Here is a 26,282-nt window from a genome sequence, read left to right on the forward strand (position 1 = left end):
ACATGAACCCACCGTACGTGTAGCAGGATTCAAGGAGTACCAAAAAGCTTCCTACTTCCTACTTTCTAAAGCAAACGATCCCCATTTTGTTGATGAGAAAGGAGAGACTTAGAGTAGCTAGTATCTTTTCCTAGGTCACACATCTGGGACAAATATTAAAAGCTNGCTCAGGTCATGATCCCACGGTTCGTGGGTTCAAGTCCCACGTCGGGCTCTGTGCTGACAGCTCAGAGCCTGGAGCCTGTTTCAGATTCTGTGTCTCCCTCTCTCTCTGACCCTCCCCTGCTCACGCTGTCTCTCTCTCTCAGAAATTAAAAAAAAAAAATTAAAAAAAATTAATGAAATAATTATGCCCAAGTATTCTCTGTAACTCTTTTGTCTAAAGACATCAATTTATAGTCTCTGTGAGAATGACCTTTGCTCTTATGCAGACATAAATTCCATGTAGTTATAATCATAATGCATGACAATGTTATATTCTACGTTTTTCATTTGTTCTTTTGTAGGTACATTTCTACATATCTACATGGCCTCCAAAGTAACCATTTTTTCATACATATATTCTTCATGATTGAATTAGTTGACTGCAGAGAGATACTTATCTATTCTACATACTTGAAAAAAATTGATGAACTTGTCAGCAATTCTTTGTCATATATTCTTTGATATTCAGGGTGTTTCTGAGTACGAACATGTTTCAGTCCAGACACCAAAAAAATGCTAATATACCCAACATAAACCTGTCTCCTTTTAAAAAAAATAAAAATCAGGTCCTTAGGATAGAGTACTGCATGTAGGATAACCGTGTCATAAGATAAGAATATTTTATGGCCTCTTTCATTTGCTGCTACATCATCTTACAGGGCCTGAAGCAATGCATAGGGCCACCAGAAGTTACCAGAACCATTAGAGAGGACTATGTTTCTAAGAAGGAACCAATGAAAACCAAAGACTCCCATTGTGGTGATTTTTCAACTGCACTATTTTTATAGACTTTGAATGTTATGGTGGGAGAGAGGGAAGATACATAATATTTTATACTATACATGGATCAAGTGATTTGATTTAATGTGAGTCACCTATATATACATGAACCCACCGTACGTGTAGCAGGATTCAAGGAGTACCAAAAAGCTTCCTACTTCCTACTTTCTAAAGCAAACGATCCCCATTTTGTTGATGAGAAAGGAGAGACTTAGAGTAGCTAGTATCTTTTCCTAGGTCACACATCTGGGACAAATATTAAAAGCTAGGTTAACCGTATTTTCAGATCTAAGCTTGTTTGGGTGTGAGGAGTTTTATAATAGAAGTCATGGTGGCTGAGAAGACAGAGCTGGGGCAAGGGTTCATTGGTGAGTTTCCAGTGAACACCATTGTATCAAAGAGGTCTGGCGCAGGGCCCCCCCAGGCTTACCTGAATGACAGCACCACAATATCATTGACAACAATAACCAGCATCAATGCAAGAAGACTGAACACGTTCCTGTGAATTTTCTCATGTAACCTTCACAGTTCTCTGCAGAAGATAAAAGTAATATTCTGTTTTAGAGAAGAAGCAATTGAGACATGGAGAAGTTCAGAAATTTGCCCAGGTTCACAGTAGTGGTAGTAAGTGTTAAAAACAGCATCTTGCCTTGGGCTCTGGTAATTCCCTATATTTTGATCCCACTTACATGTGCTTTTCTGATCTCATTTTGGTTGCCCTAGTAGAATCTTCCTTCTGTGAGAATTCTCTGCAAAACTGACGCAAGCATCTTAGCCAGTCTGTTTCTCACTGCAAGTCTGTGAATTTGCCCATCGCTTGTGATTTTGCGGAGTGTATTCCTGTCCACCTGGACTCTGTGAGCTGACAAAATGAGTTTCTGAACTTGTGAACCTGACGCTATGCTCCTGGGGTGACTTCTGCCAAGGAAAGGTGCTATATGAACCTTGGCTCTATTTAGTTTACCAGATGAGCCATTCATAATAAGAGCTACCCCTCATTGGGCACTTTCTCAGAATAACATTCTGGGAGTGCTGTACTCAGAGTGGAAATACAGGAAAAAGACCACCAAAGAGGGATATAAGCCAGGACCAAAGGCCCAGAAAGTGAGAGTGAAGGCACTAAAACTAAATGTAGCCACTTTCACAAACTATGCTATGGCCCATTTCATGTACAGGGATCCAATTAAGTGTTTCCCAAAGTGGGGTACCACTGGGTGCACTCTAGATGGTACATGGACAAATCTGGTTCTGACATATTTTTAATACTTATACATGTTTATTGCAACTTCAGAGAAAAAAGTATTTTTAAACATATGGTGGTGATTTAAAACTTCTCTTTTTAGAGTAAATGTGTTGAAGTGAAAAATAAATCAATTTGAATAATAACATTAAGTATATGGAACCAGTTGGTGGAACTACATAATGGTGGAAATTGCGTGGCTGGGTTGCAAACGGAAGACTGGACACAATGAATCTATGGAATAGCAGAACCACCATTCACGAATCTTTGCTTTTAAACAGTACACATTTAGCCTGTTCGGAGAGTGAAACGTAATAATCCCACTGGACATCGAGAGACACAGAGGGGCATCCACAAAGACCAGGTCACTTGGAAAGGTGAACATAGAAGAGACAGGCAAAAGAGATCCTCTCGGACCCCCTGCTCTACCTAGAAAGCAGTGACTCGGGGGGCAAGTGAGCCTATGGCCACAAACTGTCTGACCTGCAAATTTCTCTGAATTCAAGAGAAAGCTGTTCTAGTTCTTGAAAATTCCATTATAACTCTTAATGATGTTAGGTCACTGCTGTTCACGTTGCTGTCGTCTATGTTGCAAACTGATATTAGTTCACAAAACAGAACGGCCGGTGGAATGAACTCTTGCCCCCTTTCCCGTGTGCCTAACTGGACTTCAGGTCTCTTTGTTAATAGCCACTTTTTTAGGTCATCTTTTGTAAAATATAGACTATTTTTTAAAATTCTTGAATAGATAATACATTCACATAAAGTTTTTAAAAAACGGTTACAAAATATTATGAAATGGCCAACCCCTGTCCTTTCCCTAAGCCACAGCACTTCATTGCCCGAAAGCAACCAATATAATAAATTTCTTATCACTTCTTCCAATGAGACTTTACGCATACGTATGTAAGCGCAAATAAATTTTCTTCTTTTCCTCCTTTTTATGCAATAGTGGCATACTCTACATATACTTCTTAGCTTTTCTTTTGGTTGGTTAGCAATACTTCTTGAAGCTCAAACCATATTTATATGTAAAGAGCTTCTTTGTTCTTTTTTGTGGTTGCATATTTCACTGAATGGATGAAAAGTTATTTTACTGATGGACATTTAGTCCATTTCCAATTTTTTTTTTGTCATTGCAAATGATTAGGATAGGTGAATCATAACTAATTTAACCATTTGTCTATAGGTGAATATTTAAGCTTCCCTAGGTTTTTTTAATTGAAATAAACAAGGCTATTATGAAATCCTTTTCCCTACATCTTTATATAGTTTGGACAAATGTTTCTGAAGGATAAATCACATAAGGGGAATACATTTATGTATTTATTTTAATTAACTGTTTTTTTTGTTTTTTTTGTTTTTTTTTTAATGTTTTATTTATTTCTAGGAGAGAGAGAGAGAGACAGCGTGAGCAGGGGAGGGTGAGCAGGGGAGGGTCAGAGAGAGAGGGAGTCACAGACTGAAACAGGCTCCAGGCTCTGAGCTGGCAGTCAGCACAGAGTCCGACGCGGGGCCCGAACCCACGAACCGCAAGATCATGACCTAAGCGAAAGTCGGACGCTTAACCGACTAAGCCACCCAGGCGCCCCTTAATTAACTGTTTTTAAATATAATAAAATAAATATGTTTGTAGTACAAAAGTGAAAGAGTATAGAAAGATAGGAGGTTAAAAGAAAAGCCTCTCTTCCTACTTCCTACTCCCAAATACCAGAATCATCCCCACAACTTTTCTGCTCTTAACAGTTTCTTGTGAGAAATCCACTCATACTTTTAAGAAAGATCCCAAATTTCTTTGGGAAATTGTACAACAGTATAGTCCATTTTCTTTCTTTCTTTTTTTCTTGTCTTGTTTTGTCTTCCCTTTAGGGTAAAATCCTCACTTTTTTTCTCTTGGGGAGTCAGAGTGCTACTACTAACAGGACAGAAGACTTTAAGGGTAGCTAGAGTGTTTTCCCCACAGCACAGCGGCCTCATCAAAAACCACAGTGTGAAAAGCCGAGGTGAGGAAAGCCAGTTGACTCTGGTTTAGCTATGACTAAAAAGTGTTACAGAAAAGAGGAAAGTAAAGAAGGCAGGTGTGGAATGGATCATAGTTTCCTGACATTAAGTCAGCCCAGGAGCCTCAAAATGTGCTCCCTTAATTTCAGATTCTCCCGTAATTGCAAGTCTCATGGAGGTAGGTCCAGGTGAAGATGGGCTGGGGGAGGAGAAGAGCCAATAACAGTGAATCACAAGTTGTACTGGTGTTTTAGGAGAAACTGGTGTTTTCTATTGAGATACTAATGATGACCTCTTTATGGGGTATTAGGCAATGTGCTGGATGCCTTTCCACAGCTCAGGTCGCAGTAACCCTGGGAGGCACTGTCAACCATCTCATGACACCTTAAGAACTAAAAGAACTAAGAGCTATAAGAACTAAGCCCAAAGAACTAAGACAACTTTGCTCCCTTGTTACTTGTCACTACCGAGATTCAAACCATGGCGTTTGTGAGTCCTGAATCTCTGCCATTCACCCCTGCAGCACGAGGTCTCCTTTGTCATAAAAGACAGAAAGCTGAGTTGGGAAACTGGGAGCAAATTCATGGGCTACCCTGAACATGTTTTGCAGAGAGGATGAAACTAAAATCCAGGAAGACCCCTCGGCCGATTTTAGAACTGACATTCTGCTGTGGGGGGTGTGGGGGAACAACCTGCAAATTAGTGACTTAAGTTTCATGTCACATGACATCAGTTTTAATTTTTTTTTAAATTTTTTAACATTTTATTTTTTGAGAGACCAAGAGAGACAGAGCATGAGCAGGGGAGGGGCAGAGAGAGAAGGGGACACAGAATCCGAAGCAGGCTCCAGGCTCCGAGCTATCAGCACAGAGCCCAATGTGGGGCTTTAACCTATGAGCTGCGAGATCATGATCTGAGCCAAAGTCGGACGCTTAACCGACCGAACCACCCAGGCACCCCGACATCAGTTTTAATTTTAATTGTCATTGTGCGATTTCACATTTGTATGATGTACTACACCTTAGAAGAGGCATTGAGATTTTTTGAAATGCCTTGTTAAAATCATCACCAGTAAGACTTTCTAATCATAAAGGAAACTCTGATAAAGGCAGCATGTGGCTACTTTAACAGTGTGATCTGGGAAAGTCTTAAATGTTTCACTCCCCCTTTGAAAAATACTCTCTCTCCTAATGCCTGAAATTGAATGATCAAATCTCCTTCTTGGCTTCAGTCTCTAATATCTGTCTTAATCCAAATGCCTCTGAAACAAGCCAAGCCTTAATCTATCAGTGATCTAAACCTTTGGAGAATGACTATTTGGGGAAGGTTTGACAAGCTAGTGGAGGAAAAGCAGAAAGCAAAAGCCCTGTGACAGCAAATGCAGCCCAGTCGGGAAGACCAGGAAATGGGCCACTTTTCATTTCACAAATAATTTGATATTATGAACAATTTGCAAATTAAATGGCTCTGAAATGTCAAAATCGCCCGTGTCGTCAGGTAAAAATTAATGTTGCCCCTCCCAAATGGTGGTTGGCTCCTGGTTACATATTTGCCCAAAAGAAAATCACTCCCCAAATGTAGACGCATAAAGACAAGATGACAAAGTCTTATGTTTTTGTTCAACAAAGGAAAGGAAGCAACACTTGAATGATTGGTTTACCATGTGAATGAGTTTAGTTGGCTAGTAGGTTTATGTTGCTTTTTTAAGTCCCCTAAGTTAACCCAATGATTCAGGGACTATTATTATTCTCACTTAAAAAAAAAAAAAAACCAAGGGAATTGAGAAATCGAGATACTTGCCTCAGGTTGAACAGCTGGTCAGGCAGATGCAGGCGTTCCTGACCTGAAATTTCCAGTCGTCTTCCATTCTGCCTCTCCAAAGCAGGAAGCTGAAGTTCTACCTACCTTTTATAGGTATCAGACACAGGGCATCTCACTGAAGTACCTGCTGGACTAGCCGAGCAGCCAAGGAGCCAACGTTATAGGAGTGAAGTGGAGGTATTATTCTGAGGAAGCAGAGAATGAGCTCCCCCTCTCAAATCCAGCATAAGCATTGCACCACCAAATAGGGCACAGACAAATGTCTGCTGGGTCATAGCTTGGAGCATCGATTATGCAATTTATTGTTCTGCATGGGGAGTTTGGAGAATGCAAATCTCCTGTGGGAAGTCAAGGGAAGAGCAAGAGCCATGAAACACATTTGTTGAGCACTCAGGCTCTGGAGTCCTAGACTTGGGCTTGTATGCTAACCTACCACTCAGTAAAAGACTTGGCCTCTCTGAACTTCAATTTCCTCACATGTAAAATGGGGCAATGATACTTTGCAGGATTGTGGGATTAAATGAGCTCTGGCCTGTTGAGTGCCTGAAGGATAAGAAGTTCTCAAAAATGTTATTTGTCCTTTCTTTTGGTTTTGTTCCCTGCTTCTCTCCTTGAGACTCACAATCCCAAATCCCATCTTTTACAATATATTAACATTAAAAGAAAGGGGATATAAAAGCTGCTTGCACAATCTTGCCTTTGTGCAAATACGTGGGCACGAGCATCTTATCGGATTGTGTGTGACACACGTTAGGTGCCCAGGGGAAGCTTTGGAATATGAGGACACTGTAGCTTTGAACATGGCCAAGAAAAGAGACCAGGCCAAGTGAGGTACTGTGGCTTTCACCCCCAAGTGATATAGATGGAATGACAAGAATGAGGGCAGGTTTTACTTGGTGTCTCTCTTTCCCTGATGGCTCTTGTGTGGTTTCCTTGGAAGGGTTACCCTGGGATTTTTTCAGAAATAGCACAGTTGTTTGGGATGATTACAGGCAATCACCATTTCTCAGCATTGGAACTGTGTTTAGCTCACGGACCGGCTACTCCCCAGGACCCGGCTGGGGGATATGCAGCTGGCCTCTTGTTTTTCACACATCAGATCTTGTGAGATTTGAAGACAACCAGCCTCAGGCACTCATTTAGGATTAAGAGTGAGTTTTGATGGTGAAATGTGAAATCTATTCCTACAGAAGAACAAACCTGATGGCCAGCTTACCTGACAGCCTGTAAAAACACAATGTCTCTTAAAATCATGTTTGAAGTCAATGAATACTAAGAGATCAAAGGAGATGATGTCAGGTTAGAGGAGAAATCTTTCTTGGAAATCTTGAAGCCACACTGTCCAATAATGGGGCCAGAGCCATGTGTGGCCACTGAGTACTTGAAATGTGGCGATTTCAAGGACTTGGTACAAAAAAATAATGTATCTCATTAATTTCTTATGTTGATTACACATTGAAATAACATTTTAGATATAATGGGGCAAACAAAATACATTCTTAAAATTAATGTTATTGTTTCTTTTTGCATTCTTTTAATGTGCTACTAGAAAACTTTAAGTTACATGTATGGTTCCCATTTTGCTATTATTAGACAGCACTGTTTTAGAACTTGCACACCAAACTTTTATCCCTACTCACAACTCTGGCGAATACTTACCTCCACTAATACCCTGATTATGATGATCCCAGGCTAGAGACAACCATACATATCCAAAACTTTGCTACCCTAGGGTTTTTGCTCTTGTTGTGAACTTTACGTAGGATACTTACCACCACCCTCCCCACCAGACTTCATGTCATGGAGACACAGAATCTGAAGCAGGCTCCAGGCTCTGAGCTCTCAGCACAGAGCCCGATGCAGGGCTCAAACTTACAGATGATGAGATCATGACCTGAGCAGAAGTCGGACGCTTAACTGAGCCACCCACGTGCCCCAACATTGCCCACCTTCTCAACTAGACTGGGAGTTCCATAAAATAGTCTACAAAATTCATCTATTTCCTGCTCTCAGAACAGCACCTCGTTTGTAGCTGGCTCCTCAGTAAATATTTCCCGAATAGATAAATGTGTCAGCCTTATACCTGACTGAGATTGTTTAAACTGTGTTTCAAAGTTGTGCCCTTTGTTCATATCATCCTGACTGAGCACCTCTTGTAGGCTTGCCACTGTGCCTTAGAGATATGGTGATAGATGTCTTGGTTTCACTCTCAGGGAGCACAGGACTTGGTGGATTCCAAGCACAAACATGCCTGCAAACAGTTGTCATATTACTGCCATGAGCTTTTTGTTGCATTTCATTATGTATACGACTAAGGAAATAAGGTGATAGAGGTCAAAAAACAAGGTAACCTCAAAGCTCAGACTCCCTGTTTACCCATAGCAACAGGAGGTTGTCAAAAAGGCAACTCCCTTGTGCTCTTCTGTTTTTGAAAAACAGATTAACCATAGCAAAGAACTATGATTATGGGCAGGACCAAGGCATGTATTTCTAGCTGTGGAAGTCTCTAAATGAGAAGATATTTTGAGCCCAAAGGACACATGTTTTCAGAGATTTTTTAAGGGAAAACTGACCTTTTAACACATCCTTACATTGCAAAAGCAAGCTGTAGACCCCTGTGTGGATCAGGTACTTGTTTTTGCTTGTATATATCCTATAAATGTGTGTGGGAAAGACAAGTGCATTCCAAATGATTAAACTTGGCTACCTCAAGGTTGTGGAGAAGAGTGGAATAATATGACATTATAACTATTTTCTTAACATACTTCTATATTATTTTATTTATTACAATGAATACAGATAAGTTTTATACTTCCAAAAATTAATTAAGTATATTTTAGAAACAAAATTTAAAAAGAAATACCACAAAGCCTTCTTCTATTTGATAGGGGATACTTTTCACATCTTGACTTTTTAAAAATCTCAGTTCTGTGCTTTCACTGCTAAAGTAAGGTCAACAACCAGTGTGTGTATCAACAATTAAGAAGTACAGACTGAGCTCTCTTCTGGAGAATTTTATGATGTCATGTCTCTCTTACCATAGTTAGGACTTCCTTAACCTCTTTAATGGAGAGGGTACCCTTTATTGAGGGCACAAATTATAAGCCAAGCAATTTGTTTACATATGCCCATTTTATTCTCCAAATAATCCTTAAAACGTAGACATTACAATCCTCACTTCGTGGATATAAAATTTCAGGAAGGTGAGATGAGTTGCCCAATATCACAGAGGTAGTTAAAGGCTGAGCCAACTTTGCAGAGAAGAACTACAAAAACAACTAGAAAACAAGTAACAAGATGTCAATAAGTACATACCTATCAGTAATTATTTAAATATAAATGGTCTAAATGCTGCAATAAAGGCAAGGGGGACAGAACGGAAAAAAAAACCCAAAAAATGAGACTCATCTATATGCTACCTACAACACTCACTTCAGACCCAAAGACACAAATAGACTGAAAGTGAAGGAATGAAAAAAGATATTCTATGCAAATGGACATGCACACACACAAAATTTCAGAGTAACAATACTTAACGTCAGTCAAATTAAGACTGTAAAAGTGGTAACAAGAGCCAAGGACACTACATAATGATACAGGGGCCAATACAATTAGAGGATATAACTGTAAATATCTATGTATTTAACACTGGAGCACCTAAATACATAAAGCAGTTGGTAACAGACATAAAGGGAGAAATTGACAGTAATACAATAATAGTTGGGGACTTTAATGTCTGATTTATATCAATGGATAGATCATCTAGACAGAAAATCAAGAAGAAAACAGAATCCAACTTTGAACCTAGACCTTTCCAACCTTTTGCCCAGTTCACCACCATTTGCTACCTCTTTCTAAAAGATAAAGTATAACAAAGTATTTTTCAACAGTTCCATATCTGAATTAAACTCTATTCTCAATAGAAGCCTAATTCTAGACACTTGTGAAAGGCTTCTGCTCCACAAAAACTTTTCCCTAACTAGCCTTCCTTGGAGCCTGATAGTTCACAATAGAATCTGTTCGATTGGGTAACATCCCTTGGAATCCACTTTCCAAGTACAAGGACTCTTAGAATTGAGTAACATATTTATAACACTATTATAAGTCACTACTGTCACATGACCATAATGTAAACTAATTACCAAGGAAATAAATCTAGCAAACTTCCAAGGAAATGAGACATGGGACCAGATGATGGAGCTGTGAAGAAGAGCTAATTATAGAGTCAGGAATGTCCTACAGAGATGTCATTGTGGGCTTCTGGATAAATAAAAGGGACCTGGAGAATCCAGATTAGAAAAGGAAGGTATACATCACCATCCAGGACATACTTGATTCAATTACTGTGCTAATAAGGCAATGGGCAGGCACAAAATGGAGAAAATGGGCACATGTATAGTTGTTTTCCCGTACTATACTACCCATCCCAGCGACAAGTTCTACAAATGCCGCTATTTGTCACAGGGTCACTGAGATATAAGATGCCATTGCTCAATGAGCTAAAACCAGAGACCCCATTAAGAGACAATTCAGAAGGCATGTTCTCCCAGGAGTCTGCTCAGAGTGTCTCTCTTAGACACTAAGGGTCAAGAAGTGACTTCTAGATACAGAAGGGACTAAGGGTCCTTGTACTTGGAAAATGGATTCTAGGGGATGTTACCCAATGGGACAGATTCTATGTGAACTTACAAAGCTAATGGATCTTATCTAATATTGGATTTCTACAACCAACCTGGATAAAAATATTGTCTTCTCTCTTCTTTAAATGGAATGTGCTTTTTTTCCCCACAGAAGAAGCGCACATTGAAGGGCTCCATTGAACTCTCCCGAATCAAATGTGTTGAGATTGTGAAAAGTGACATTAGTATCCCATGCCACTATAAATATCCATTTCAGGTAAGTCCCCTATGCCTGAGAGTGCTAGTTCCCCATTCCTTGGATGATGGTTGAAATTCTCAATCATTGTAATAGAAGGTGGACCAGGGATGACTCTGATCTACAGTTAGATCTTAGACTAAGTCCAGAAGAAAGCTACTATGTTCTTTCAATCATTGATTCATTCATTCCACAAAGTACAAAATTTTGAAAAAGTTGTTATTACTCATTTCCCTGTCTCTCAGTTCTTCCCTGCCTTAACAAAAGCCCCAGTTCTGCGCTCCTAGAGGAAGGAAGAAAACTATCAATGGCCCCAAGCCTAATATTCTTAAGTGCCACTTACTTATGATTTTGGGGCAACAGATTGCAATACTTGATTATAAATTGTTTAGAGGTTCGGAGACAAAAAGAGTCAGATTTTACAATCTGAGAACTGTCTGGCTTTGTGTTGTCCAATACAGTAGCCACTAGCCACAGTTGTATGCTTAATATTTAAATGTAAATTAATTTTAATTAACCAATATTAACAATTCAGCTCCCGAGTCACACTAAGCCACACTGAATGCACAAACATTTCACATGTTCAATAGCCATGTGATGGATAGCACAGATTATAGAACATTTCCATCATTGCAGAAAGTTCTACTGGACAGAGTTGGTAGAGGTAATCGTTCGTCTTTAGGTCATGACATTGTCAAAATCTGGGCATCACTCTTGGCATCTATGACTCTTAAGGAGTGGGTATCTCCTTCTACGTTCTAGGGTACTATTCCTCTTTGTCAATTTGAGGACTAAATATTCAATTTTTATTGTGATATAGAAAAGGATTCTTTTCCAACTAGAAAGTTGAACTCTTTGAGTTAAAATATTTAGTAATTAAAGCAAATAACATGTATTTCCTCATCACTAAAATTCCAGTTAAAAATGAGTTCATGAGAAAAAACTGGTGAAATTAAAAAAAATCTATAGCTTAGTTAATCATTTTGGACCAATGTCAACTTCCTGGTTTGGAAACTGTACTATGGTTATGTAATAAGATGTTATCATTAGGGAGAGGTGGGTAAAAGAACACAAGAATCCTGTACTATTTTTGGAACTTCTTGGGTGTCTTATATTATTTCAAAATAAGAAGCCTTTTAAAATCTCAATTATACATTTTTCATTTATTATCGTATCCTTTCATATGACAGAAAGATTATTTTAATCACTTAAAAATTAATATGAGACGGGTGCTTGGGTGGCTCAGTCAGCTAAGCGTCTGACTTCGGCTCAGATCATGATCTCACGGTTCGTGGTTTCCAGTCCCGTGTCCGGCTCTGGGCTGACAACTCAGAGCCTGGAGCCTGCTTCAGATTGTGTGTCTCCTTCTCTCTCTCTCTCTGCCCCTCCTCCTCTTGTATTCTCTCTCTCTCTCCCAAAAATAAATAAATAAACATTTAAAAAATTAATATGAGAAATAAATCTGCTGTCACATGAAGAGCTTTTTCTCCAGCTATTTTAATTTAGCAATTGCTTACTGGTAGCATGGAATCTCAGACAGCAGTCTGAGCTGTCGTGAGTCACTCTGTGTGAATTCAAATATCTGGATAAAAAGGACACCCATCCCTTAATTGCCCAGATGTTTGCCTTTATGATGACAAACACCCGAGGCCCCACTCTTGGCCCAGTGACTAGATGGACCTGCTGTCAATCATCCTGCTCTCTGGGCGCACTGCTCATCTTGGACACTGTGTATCTCCAGGTTGTGCATGACAACTACCTCCTGTATGTGTTTGCTCCAGACCGTGAGAGCCGGCAACGCTGGGTTCTGGCCCTTAAAGAAGGTAATTACTCTCCTATGCCATTGGGTCCCTGAGATCCCTTGATCCTCTTGCAGGCTTGGATTCCACAGTAAGATAAAGGGCAGATGATGGTCAAATATTTCTCACTTTTGGTGTTGGTGCTGGATCCCAACTTTTCACCCTGGGCCCAAGAGGCTACAATCAGTACTGTGCAGGGTCACCCAAATCCAGTTTACCACCCATTTTTATAAAGCTCTGAGCTAAGGATGGTTTTTGTGTTTTTAAATGATCCCATTTTAAAGGAGTACAGAAGTACCTCCATAATATATCGATTTTGCCTGCTGCTGAACAAAACCTAAAATATTGACCATCTGGCCCTTTAAGAAAGTTTGCCAACTCCTGGTCTAGTGCAAAGAGTAAGAGGATGGGTCCTTGAGTGAGATGACCTGAGTTTGAATCCTGGCTCTGCCACTTACTAGCCATGTGTGCGTAGGCAACTTCCTCAGCTGCTCTGTGCTTCAGTTTCCCCATCTATAGAAAAGGAAAGGAGGAGGGAATGTTAATAATAGTACCTGCCTCCAGAACTGCTGTGAGTAAAGCCCTTGGAACTAGCCTGGCCCATCGTTGGCACCCAATAAATGTTAGCCCACTTTAAAGTTTTCCGATAACCAGGAAGGGTATTTCTTAAGGCTCACCTTGCTGAGAGCATAATTAGAACCAGCACAGCACTGGGGTATATGTGATATGTGCGGCCAGTCTGCTAAGGTGAAAATCCCAGTTCTGCCAATTATTAGTATGTGAGCTAGGACACGTTCCTTGATCTTCCAGTGTCTTCATTTCCACATCTACAATTCTGACTTGTAACAATAAGACACAGGGTTATGGTGAGAAATAAATGAGTTAAGACATGGCAGACACTTAGAACAATACCCAAAGAAAGCACTCAATCAGTAGTCCTGTTATTTAGCCTGAAACCCTGGGTTTGCAAGAGAAGTGGGTTCAGATATTAATCTATCTCTAAGTAGCTATGAGGACTAAGAATAAGGAAGCCATTTGGAATCTTGAGAACCATGATGCCTCTATCTGAAAGTTGAGAAAAAAAAATACAATTCTTATCTTCTACCAAGGTTGTTGTCTCAAATCAGATAGGAACAGGCCAGTACTGGGTAAGCTGGAAAATATTCTTAAGTCATGGGGCTCAGAATAAACACTAAAGTAAAAAGTGACCAAAAAGGCCCCAACTATGTCCATTGGCCATTCTCCTTCTGTGTAGGGGTTTACTCGCAGATGTTAAAGCTGGAAGGAGCATTTGAGATGGTCTATCCAGTTTTCTATTTCTTATACTTCTTTTTTCTCTCAGCAGGAGAACCTCTTTTTTTTTTTTTTTTTTTTTTTTTTGGCCTTGCCTAATTTTAACTATAAAACCACAAACCTGGAAAGGATAAAACAAAATTCCTGTGGTTAAAGGTGGGAGAGATGAAGGGGCAAGAATCCCTCCCACTCAGTCTTCCCATTACCCCTTGGGCACCTTTTGTGGAGCCCACTGATCCAGTCTAACAATCTCATTGCACAGTGGGGGAGATGAGGCTCAGATGAGGGTGTTGCCCAGTCTAGGGACATACAGTTAACCCAAGGTCAGACAAGAACACAGATCTGCTGATGATTCAATCCAACACATACTGCTCCATAAATGTATATGCTTGGGGAAGAGGCTATTTTTCTGACTAATCCAGGTACTGTTCCCTCAAGCTCACACTGCAGGGTCCAATCTCAAAGAGTTGAGAAGTTGGTAGTCCTTGATAGACTGACCTGAAATGACACTTCTACTGATGCCAATCTCTTTCAGAAACAAGGAATAATAACAGCTTGGTACCCATGTATCATCCTAATTTCTGGATGGATGGGAGGTGGAGGTGCTGTGCTCAGCTGGAGAAGCTTGCAGTGGGCTGTGCCCACTACGATCCAACCAAAAATGGTAAGAGACTGGGAGTTCCTTTTCTTCTTTGTAAAATGACTGATCTCTCTAGTAGCAGGAAGTAAAAGCTCTCAGCTTCCCATCCTCAGGGATGTCAGGGATTGAATACAAAATTCTGCATTTTTAGAGCTGTCAGAGGGAAATCATCTGCCTCTAACACTAGTCTGTTGATATTTTTCATCTCAAACCTTATGTCTCTATAGCTTCTTGCTACTAAAAGTGTGGTCCTTGGACGAGTAGTGTCGGCATCATCTGGAAGCTAGTTAGAAGTATAAATTCTCTGGACCCATCCCAGGTGCCAGATAAAAATTTGTATATTAACAAGATCTCCCGAAGACTAGTGTGCATAGTAAGTTTAAGAACCCCTGCTATAACCTTCAAGTTAGAAAATGTGAATGGCATGGTCTACTTAAATCTTAAGTTATAGAGACAGCCTCAGAAGTATATAATATTATTTATTTGCTACAGGGGCATCACATCACATGCGTGTTTCATTATACCAGCTCAACTTTATACACTTGGAGGGGAAGAAAGTAAAACCAAAAGCTGCCTATTGTGCTCTGTGGCTTCTCATTGCCTCCCCTTCAAACTTGCCGTTGATCTCCATAACCTCAGACAAAAGGAGGCCATGGCCTAAATACAAAATGAAAACAAAAGGCATTTTGTCTGGTCCTTGGAAGTCTAAGGCCCCGAACTCACAATTGGTGTGCAACTTGCTTTTCTCTTATGTGATAGCTCTGGGACCTGACCGTTCAATGAAGTGCTACTTCACTTGCATGCACTTTTACACACGGTGTGCTCCCATTCCTCACACTTGTCTGGGGTAGATATGTGAGGTCACAGAAACAGAAGGCCCTGAGCAGTCTGGAATGCTCAAGTTCACAACAACAGAGGTGGTGTTGAATAGGAATGATGGATTTTGTGAACTGTATTGCTTCCATTCCCCTCTCACCTCAGCCTCTCTTACCCTAGCCACCTTTTCTCATCTGTCAGTTTCTTTTTTGCACTAAAACCTAGTACCTCAGATTGACAACCCAAGGCGGATGTGCTAAATGTAATACATGGCTGGGTTTTCTGTGGCTTCCTGAGTCACAGCCCCTCTTAGTACCTCTTTAAAAACCACCGCTTTTCACCCTCCGCCTTTGGAGAGAAAGTTTAAAGTTACCAATCCCATGGTTTAGAGGAACAAAATATATGTAATTTTAGAGGTCAGTGATCTTCGGCATTACCCTATGGATGGTACTCACAAAGACTATTTCATAAAATAAAACAAAAGGTTTTATACAGGTGGAACCCACCACAATAACAAGATGGCCTGGGCTTTCCCCAGTGAGTGAAAGCCCTTTCCAGAGCCAGAGATCTGGTCTCCAAATTCCTGCCAGCACCTTGCTGTGGGCCATTGGATCAGTCGCCCGGCCACGAAGGGCCCTAATGTCCTCATCTCTTAAATGTTAGGGGAAGCTTTAGGGGTCCCAAGATGAAATCATCTCTAAGCCCCTTTTCAGGTCTGAAATTCTTTGAATCTGTGTTTCCATTTATCCATCTTCACTGCGCATGTTGCAGCTGTCCCTCTTCAGGGTACATAGCACTCCCCTCCACTGAGTGGTAGACACACGACTGAGGTGTGAGGAACATCTGAATGACACACCAGGATGACAGCTGGAGAGGACCGGTCATGCTGAACTCCTTCCCGCATGAACCAGGCCTAACTGCTGTACAGTCACTCTGCTAGCAGTCCTGTACTTGTTTTGAAACAATGGGGTTGTGGAAAGCTCTTAGCACATTTGCGGGCACTTACTTAGCTCTCAATAAATGGTAATTGTGCCTCTTAGTCTTTCTTATTTGTGGACAAAAGAATCTGAAGCTGAAATATAGCAGCGTGTGTGTGTGTGTGTGTGTGTGTGTGTGTCTGGAAATCAGCAGAGGTGGTTGGGTAAAAATGGACCCTGCTATACCCCATTCATTTCTGCAACCAGAACTGGCCCTGAGGTCACTACATACCAACTTCACACAGAGGAAGAGGAAAGAAGGGAAGAGCAAAGCCAGAGGAAGGGATACCCTTGCAGAATGTTCAGGGCTGGACGGAGCCCAAGGCCACACAACTCACTGCCGGTGGAACTAGCATTAGAACCTCAGTCCCCGGGTGCTCCAAGTTGAGTGCTGAACAGGAACAATGCTCCCTGTTATGCTTGTTTTCTTCTTCTCTGTTAATCACAAACCAAAGGCAATACCCCACCCTGTCCTTGCTTACAGAGTTAGCACAGGGGCTGGGTTCCCATGTCACTGTGTGGGTCTCCTCTTATCATAATCCTTAGAGGTACTGTCCAGCTCGGGCAGTGATCAACTTCACGCAGTGAGTCAATCCTATGCAGAGATGAGGAGCTCACCGCCTACGTATGGAGACTATTCCTGTCTTATCTCTAATTATTACATAATCCTTGAACTGAGCACAAGCCTCTGTGCTGCCTCCCATGCCACACATATTCCCAGTTATTCAACCTTGGTCTGTTGATTCTAGGCCTGACCTTTTCAGTGCCTCAAAGGAAAAATACTGAGACACAGAGAGGAAGAGATGAAAGGAAGGAGAGAAGAAAAGGGAGTTAAAGAAGAGAAGACAAAGGAGGAAAGAAGGCATAGAAGAGAGGTAAAGGGAGGAAGACATGGAGATACAAACATAGAGAGAGAGGGGTGCTGAGGGTGTGTTGTTTGGAGGAGGCAGCAAGAACACATGCTCAGAAGTGTTGATGTAACTAAAAGTAGATTTCAGCCCTCCCAAAATATAACTCAGTGACCCCTCACCTCACCCACCCTCTCCTCAAGCCTACAGCCTCCTCAGGAAGCCAGTGAGTCACTGTTACCCTGAGTCACCAATTCCCACTCCAGGGGTGAGCAGGTGGTAAGTGCGCTTATGGAGGTCTCCTGGCCCACAGGGAAGGACACAAGCCTAATGGCTCTATAGTAACCTTTGGATTGGCTTTTCCTGGAAATATTAAATATGAACTTCTAGAAGTTTCTGGCATCTCCTAGAAAATGAAATGAGGAACCAAGAGGCTAAAAGAGATAAAACACAGGATCTATGAGGCCGATTTTCATTTCTCTGTGTCTTATCATCTCCTTCTGGCCCCTTTCTTCTGTTGTTCTCCTAAAGGCTGCTTTTCTCTGAAAAGCCCCCTGGGCTTTCACCTCCGGTTGGGCACATTCAGTTTCATGCTCATTTTCTTTTTCTGTTTTTCTCGTTTCAGCTTCAAAGAAGCCTCTTCCTCCTACTCCTGAAGACAACAGGGTGAGTGAGGATTCAAACTCTGGGCACGGTGGGCGCTCAGCCCTGCGACTGCCTGACTGCCATGTCCCCTTTGCGTTTCTCCCCACCCCCACCCCCAGATTTCTCATATCCTGGGCAAATGCAGCTGGTTGTAGTAATTCAGCCGAAATGAATATCCTAGGTTTCTTGGACATGTCTCATGGGTCAATTTACACAAAAGCACTGCTCAGTTACTAAAGCCTCAGTTTACTTTATTCTCTCAACAAAAATTTATTGTATTAAGCTGTGCATCGAGTCCTCTGACCACTTAGGGGTACAATAACAGCTATCTATGTACAATGGTGTATTTACTCCACACCTTAATTTTGATAACACTTTATATTTTTCTAGGTACTTTCATACTTTTACTATCTATTTCAAAGATGTGTGTGTGTGTGTGTTTGTGTGTGTGTGTACATATATATACACAGAAGTCCTCCTTTCCTCACTCTGCATTTTAGCCACTTCAGAGAGATATAGTTTTCTTCTCATTTTAAACCTGGAGAAATCAAGTCCAGGAGAGGTTTTTAGGCTTTTCCAACGCCATTCAGCAACTTAGTAGTTAAGCTACTAGGCAGCAGAGCTTCTGAGGTGGTGGGCTTTAACTCAAGTGGTGGTTCTCAAAGTGTGGTCCCTGGACCAGCAGCATCAGTCTCACCTGAGAGCTTGTGAGAAATGCATTGTAAATTCTCAGGCCCCACCCCACACCCACTATACTTATAACTCTGGGAAAAAGGCCCAGCAATATACGTTTTAATAAACCTCCAGGTAATTCCGGGAGAAACTGTAGTGGGAAAAACACTCATCTAATCTACTGACTTATAAGATTTAGGTGATGTCAAGCCAACTCTGGGAAGCCAACACTGGCTTGCAGATGGTTTCCCCCATAGTCGCACCTACAGGGTGGAGGTAGGATCTAGGCTCAGAGTATTATAACATTATTATTATAAGCAGGTTTCTTACCACATGAATGTCTAATAGAACATACAAAAGTTTTACAGGATATGGGATACTGCAGAGATTTTTGCATTCTTGGCCCTCTCTCATTAAACATTAGCAGTATACCTAAAACTTTGTGACACTCAAAACACCCCCAAAGATGTCCAAGCTGGCCCTTATAGAGAGGTACTGCTATGGTTTTGGAACCCTGCTCTGGACTTTCTTTTCATAGGGATTGATCAATTAGTTGGTCCCATAAGGGGATAAATACCATGTCATATCTCTCCTTTATCTTCAGGTGTCCTTTAGTTCAACTCCTTCCTCCATTAGCTGTTTGGGTGAAAGCCTCAGTCCCAATGACTCTTATCTGCAGTACTCCGATATACCACCTCATTAGCTCACAGATATCTAGACTTCACATCCTAACCTGGGCTCAGCTGGGGTGACATACTACATCACTATGACAAGCTTTTCTTTCTAAATCTCCAAGATTTTTATACCATCAAATGCTTCAATGTGAAAATAGAAACTTTGGCTTCCCAACGCCAAATCTCATTCTAGCCAGTAGTCTCAATCTCTTCCATACTTACTGTCTCACAAAAATCTACCAACCTATACCAAATGTGCCCATCCTCAACTCTCACAACTGTTTGCTTTATAGTCTCTTCTTCAAATCTTCAATATATCATCTTTAAAAAGGTACTGAGAGGTAGAGACTTAGGCAAGAGAGCCCCTAAGAAGAAGAAGGGAGCCCATGTGCTATAGCAGAGAGAACCTTAAGACTAATTCATGTGGTAAACTTGGTCATATCCGTCTCTTCATTTGGGCTTCAGTTTCTGCATTCTGAACAAAAGAATGGATTGAATGATCTCTCAGAGGCATTTCAGCTCTGATAGTCTATGATCCTATGGATCTGGACAAACCCACATATCAAATCAGAAAGGCATGGACTGAATAACCGAGTGTTCACTGCATCACTTTCACCAAGAGTATGATGCTTCCAGCAGAGAGGCTGCAACGTGCAACCAGCAGACCTGCATGAAAATCATGTAGCTGCTTGGAGTTCACCGTGGTCAAAATTCACCACACAGAATGAAAAGGGCAATGAATTCCAGGTACTGAGTGTCTGTGTCATTTTCAGCACTACAATCCTAACTCCTAAGAGAAAGCCAACTAGAGAAGTCAGGTGGTTTCAGCGAATACCCAATGGATTATAGGAACTGGTGTGTTGAACTGGCCTCAATGCAGGAGCGAGTTACCAGTTAAGGACTTATTGACGTGGTTCCACAGTTTATCTCCTTTCTATGTCATCACTCAATTTTGTTTTCTCCCACCTCCAGCGATCGCTCCAGGAACCTGAAGAAACCCTTGTCATTGCCTTGTATGACTACCAAACTAATGATCCACAGGAACTCACGCTACAACGTAACGAGGAGTACTACCTGCTGGACAGCTCCGAGATTCACTGGTGGAGAGTGCAGGACAGGAATGGGTAAGGCATCTTTGTGGTTGCTGTCCCAGTGCTTGAGGTGAGGTGGGAATACAGAAAACCATGAGGCAATTTGTGCTGCCTCTGTCAACAGGCCCGCGGCACTGAGTTAGGAGAGGAAAGTAGAGGTAGAAGGAAGAGGAAGAAGTGGTTGAGGGAAGTTTTTCTACTTCTCAGAAGTGGCAGAGACAGTCACTTGCTCTGCTCCCTCATTAAGCATCCCCCCAGCCCCCAAACCCATCTAAAAACTCCCTGGGTTTTTTCACTGACATCCACAGAGTAGGAGATTGGCAGCTTGTTCCACACGGAAGCACTATTGTTTTTGAGTGTTCAGATGAGACGGAAGGTACATTCCATTGTGAAGTGTCTATTTTTGGTGAAAAGAAAAGGTGTGCAGAGATGGTACAGATTGGTGGTTATGTTAAGAGGTATCAGGAAGAAGATACTAAAGAGTTAGCTGCACTAACAGTCTCAACTAGCCATCTAAATGATTCATGGAGAAAGTTCAGTTGTGCAAATACCAATTGCCCACTATGAGACTTTTGAAGGAAAAAAAACTGGTGAGCCCTTCGCTGATCTGAATAACAACAAAATTGCTCTTTTAACCTTCAGAATGCTCTGGAATGTATATAACTTAGATACTAGTGCTTAGTTTTAAGGCATCAGATCCACACTGCTTTATAAAGACTTTAATTTTACCTTTTAATATATCAGAGGTATTTACCCAAGCCATGGAATATTTCCAGAATATGATTTCAATGATTGCACAAATCCAACACAAAAGTGTACCATCATTTAGGGAATTCTCTTGCTGGGAACTCAGATTGTTTCCAATATTTTGCAACTATTAACCACCCTGCAATGAGCATCCTTGTATATTAATATTAGGGGTTTATATATTTTTAAGTATGAGGTTATTACTGGTATAAGAATATAAAAAAAGAAAAAGGAAACACTCCATCACTGCAACATTTGGATGGACGAGATTGATGTTTTATTTTTTTAAAATAACAGTAGAGAGAAATATAGTTGAAAAATAAGCCACCCTCCATTTGTCCCCAGATTAATTCCAAAAGTAATCACTATCAACAGTTTCTTGTGTATCCCAGACAAAAAAGTTATACATACACAAATGCATCCTTTTTTCATTTGCACTAAGGTGATTCATTCTCTTCTTCACCCTGCTGTTAACCTTCAGTAATTTATCTTGGAGATTGTTTCATTTCAACAGATAGAAATCTACCTTATTTTTAAATTAACTGCGTAGTTTTGGAAGGTATGATTGTATTATAAATACTTGAATTATCTGAGATGGTGGGATATCTAGTTTCCAGGTATTTGTTTTCTTTGTTTGTTATATTTTTTTAAGTTTATTTATTTTTGAGAGAGAGAGAGAAAGAAAGAGAGATAGAGAGCGAGAATCCCAAGCAGGCTATGCTGACAGGCTCCATGCTGACAGTGCAGAACCTGACATGGGGCTCGATCCCACCACTGTGAGATCATGACCTTAGCTCAACCGACTGAGCCACCCAGGTGCCCATCTTTGTTTGTTATCTTAAACAAAGCCACTGTCAAAAACTTGTATTGCTCATGCTCATGTTTCTGGTCAATATTTTGAAAAAAAAATTGAAAAAAAAATATTTTTGAAAATATATTTCTCTTTTGAAAAAATATATAGCTCACATTTCTAACTATGGAACTGTTGAGTCAGAGTATGTCTCAATTTTGATAGATAATTCCCTCAGAAAGGTTGCCTAATTTACATTTCCCTCTGCCCACCAATAGAGTGTGGGAGTGTCAACACTGGGTATCATTAACATTAAAAAAAAAAAAAAAAAAAAANAAAAAAAAACATGCACATAAGTACCTTTAGGGTTAAGGGTTTACTTTTTACATACACTAAGACTTGCTTTGTCTAAGTGCCTCCTCTTTGAGTATCTTTATTGATGCCACTGCAGAGGGAGTGAGGAAGGGGTGTCAAATATGGTTAGCTCAAGCACTGTGATGTGCCCTGGGAGACAGTGTTGCTTGCTAGCTGGGAAGAGACCCCAAAACATTTAAGGTGGAACCTCCCTCTCTAGCTAACTCGTGGAGGCAAGTGAGGTCGGTCACATCACCTTCTCTTTGCCTAGTATAAGGAGGCTCATATCAGAAACAGGTTTAAGATAGTTCAGTTCTACAGACATTAGAGGACTTTACTCAGAAATTCACCACTTCGATCAACTGACATTTATTTTAGCACACCTGATGTGCCAGGAAATTTCTTCTCCTAGGTTTCATTTCCCCAAATGACAGCTTACACTTTGTTCAGTGGCCTTTGGAAATGTTCAGCTCTGTACTTCAAAGGCCATTAAAGAGGACCCCCTAGAGTTTAACTGGTGTTTTGGGAATTTCCCCAGTGTGCTTTGTAATAGTGCAGTATAGTGCAAAGTACACAAGATTGGGAGACAGAAAACTTGGACCTTAGTATCAGTGGCTCTTGTATGTCTTTGGAAAAGTCACTTAACCTCTGTGGATCCATTTCCTTATCTATAAAATGCAGATGATGGTATCAGCTCTGCTGATCTCACATTGTTGAGGAAATCAATGAGATGATAAAAGTGAAAAGTGCTTTGTAAATTCTACATACACATCCAAATGGAGAGAATTACCATTTGTGATTATGATATTATTACATAGTAGTATGTGGCTGGCATATCAGAACACATTTATTCTATTTCAAAGCAAAAATGGTATTTGACCTATTCATATAATTGTAAACATATGGTGTGGCAAAACCAGACATAATTAAGAGGGATAGCAAATTTTCGAATAACTTGACTTCCATCAGTTGGCACAGACTGTCTTGAGCACCATATTAAGGATACTTCTGAAGCTGGATGTTTAATTCTCCAAAGGACGTATGTCACGATTGACTAGCAGTGTCAGACATGGGCAAAAGATATGAGATAATCATCCCATTTTCGACATCCCTGTTCTTGATATCTTCACTCCTTAAAACAGTTCTATGAAATAGATTACACATTCCCTAGTAACCATAATCACTAAATTGATAAATGGCTTTATTATATAAAAATTAGAACACTTTATGAAATAAAGAGAAAGAAACTCTTAGGCATCTTTTTATAGATTGGTAGAATCTAAAGGAATTTCGTGTGCAATCTAAGTCCCTCATTTTACAGATAGGGAGCCAGAGGCCCAGAGACTAGAAGAAACATTGTTTTCACCTTGTAGCATTAAATGCAATAATATGTGTGAAATTATTTTGAAAATACAAAGTTATGCACAAACGTATTTTCATGTGCTGATTGGTCTCTTTATCCATGTCTTTGTTTATGCACAAATATGTAGTTCTGCTCAAAGGAAAGTCCCACCTCCAAATCCAGGGTGACTTTATTCTTTTTTCTCATGTTTTACCATTTATATCTGAAGGAGTTGAATTAATAAAAAATATTAGGGAGACCTTGAATTAAAAGCTTATAATGCTGACTGGCATTTGGGACCTGTGGTTGGAAAGTGATTTTTTATATTTTAATTATTTTGGTTTCCTGACTATAAAATTGTAGCACTAAAGTGGAAAAAATACTGATTATCACACCCCCCAAAAAATGTTTCCTTAGAGAAAATAGAGACCTTTTTCCATCAGAGGAAATTTCACAATGAGGAGAGCAACAAACAGAGCTTTTTAAGTAAAATAGCCACTTTTTTTATTTATTATGGTTCAGGGGTGCCTGGGTAGCTCAGTCAGTGAATCGTCTGACTTCAGCTCAGGTCATGATTTTACAGTTTGTGACTTTGAACCTTTCCCCTCCCCCACCCCCCCAAGTCAGGCTCTGTGCTGACAGCTCAGAGCCTGGAGCCTGCCTCAGATTCTGTGTCTCCCTCTCTTTCTGCCCCTCCACTGCTCGCATGCTCTCTCTTTTTCTCCTTCAAAAATAAACATAAAAAATTTTTTATTTATTATGATTCAGATTTTAGCGGTAAAATCTATTGCCTTTAACAGATAGCAAATTGTTGTTATTTTTAGACACTCTTTTATTCTAAAACTTTAAATTGTCTTATGAGTGTCAAATAATGCAAGAGTCCCCATCTTTGGGGCGCCTGGGTGGCTCTGTCAGTTAAGTGTCCAACTTCAGCTCAGGTCGTGATCTCATAGTTTGTGGGTTTGAGCCCTGCATCAGACTGTTCTGACAGCTCAGAGCCTGGAGCCCGCTTCAGATTCTGTGTGTCTTTCTCTCTCTGCCCTTCCCCCTCTCACACTCTGTCTCTGTCTCTCAAAAAAATGAATAAATGTTAAAAAAAATAAAAAAAAAGAATCCCCCATCTTTAAATGACTTTTAGTGGATTCAATAACCTATAAAATGGAGATGTGAATATTAGTCCTATAATAGTCTAAACACTAATTTCCCTCTTAACAGGCATGAAGGATATGTACCAAGCAGTTATCTGGTGGAAAAGTCTCCAAATAGCCTGGAAACCTATGAGTAAGATATTTTATTTGTTTTCTAAAAACATGGTACTGACGTCCTCCTTAGACTAGGGGTAAATTATTGGTTGATTGTAAAAGCACCAGGATTTTCTTCCTTCATGTATTTTGACCCCTAAATAAACAGTAGAGGAACACTCTAAATAGGAGAAGGGACAGATATACGCACTCACCTCCCCTTTTATCAAAGAGATGATTCTAAGATACCTATGAAAATTGTGGTGAAACGAAAAGATTCTTCCAGGAATCTCAGTCTTACTTAAGGAGAAAAAACAAACAAACAAAGATCTATGAACACTGGATCAAATACAAACTCACTTAAAACATGCTCTAAGGCAATACTTCCAATACCAAAATAACAGACAAACGGGTATTAAACATCTGCTAAGCTTGTATTGTTTATTTGAAGCTGTCATTTATAGAAGAGTTCACATGGATATAATTTTAATGGAGCTACTCAATGTTTAATAAACTCAATTATAGTGGACAGTCTTCTCACCATGTATGTATATTCCTTTGCTCCACTGCTGAAAGTCCCAAAAGCAATAGCACCACAGCAACATTGTGTTCACAGATCTTCCTTTCTAAATAACACTTCCCGTGAAAATGGAGTTCTTGGAGAAATGGCTTGGAGAAATGCAGGGAAAGAACAAGATGAACTTGGAACATCTTGCACCCAAAAGTAAAGAATTACTGTCCCCCCCCCCCCACATATTTTAATCATGTGGATGTGTCAACTGGGCACAGAAATCAGCTTAAAATTGTTCCTTCTGGACAAATCTGAGACAATTTGAATATCAAAATAAATAATGACAGTAATAGGTTACAATCCACTGAATAAAATAAGAATTGATAACAGATAGTTTGATAGGTAAATAAATAAATAATTAGAATGCCAGCTAACGAATGTTCAAGGAATGAACACATTTAAAAATCACCATTTGTAACTCAGAGTGTCAACTAATTCAGGCAAGAATCATCAATAAATGTCACAATGAGGGAGGTGAAAGTTTGATATTTACATAGTTTCAAAGTATGTTCTCATAAAATCACTTATTAGCAATAAAGTGGAAATATCTGTAGACCCTCATTATAACCAAATGATCAAAGTTCACATCAATAACAGGGCAAACAGACATCACATGTCTCCTGATGTGATGTACTGAGAAGGACACAACATCACTTCTGTGATATTCCTGCCCAAACATGCCTAATTTGAATTTTATCATGAAGAGATAAGAGACAACTCCAAATTGTGAGATATTCTACAATATAACTGGCCTGAGCTCTTCAAAAATGTTAGTATCATAAAAGACACAAAAGGCTGAGAAATTGGTCCATATTGAAGGAGCCTAAGGAGGTGAGTACTGACTAATGCACAAGTAATCCT

General features: G+C 40.2%; 1 protein-coding gene across 4 annotated transcripts in view; it reads left to right on the forward strand.

Annotated features, from left to right (window-relative positions):
- ITK (IL2 inducible T cell kinase) overlaps positions 1-26,282 on the forward strand; it is a 61,582-nt gene that overhangs the window by 9,018 nt on the left and 26,282 nt on the right. The window contains exons 2-8 of one of the 4 annotated variants that reach the window (XM_077780740.1): positions 10,838-10,942; positions 12,663-12,744; positions 14,549-14,677; positions 17,920-17,960; positions 19,922-20,032; positions 20,258-20,409; positions 24,825-24,890. In XM_077780740.1, the coding sequence (XP_077636866.1) occupies positions 10,838-10,942; positions 12,663-12,744; positions 14,549-14,677; positions 17,920-17,960; positions 19,922-20,032; positions 20,258-20,409; positions 24,825-24,890 (686 nt within the window). The remainder of the gene's footprint in view (positions 1-10,837; positions 10,943-12,662; positions 12,745-14,548; positions 14,678-17,919; positions 17,961-19,921; positions 20,033-20,257; positions 20,410-24,824; positions 24,891-26,282) is intronic. The other 3 variants (XM_077780741.1, XM_077780743.1, XM_077780742.1) reach the window with 3 other exon arrangements.

The sequence above is a fragment of the Crocuta crocuta genome, unplaced genomic scaffold, assembly GCF_008692635.1.
Source record: "Crocuta crocuta isolate KB4526 unplaced genomic scaffold, BGI_CrCroc_1.0 scaffold343, whole genome shotgun sequence".
Lineage (NCBI taxonomy): Eukaryota > Metazoa > Chordata > Mammalia > Carnivora > Hyaenidae > Crocuta > Crocuta crocuta.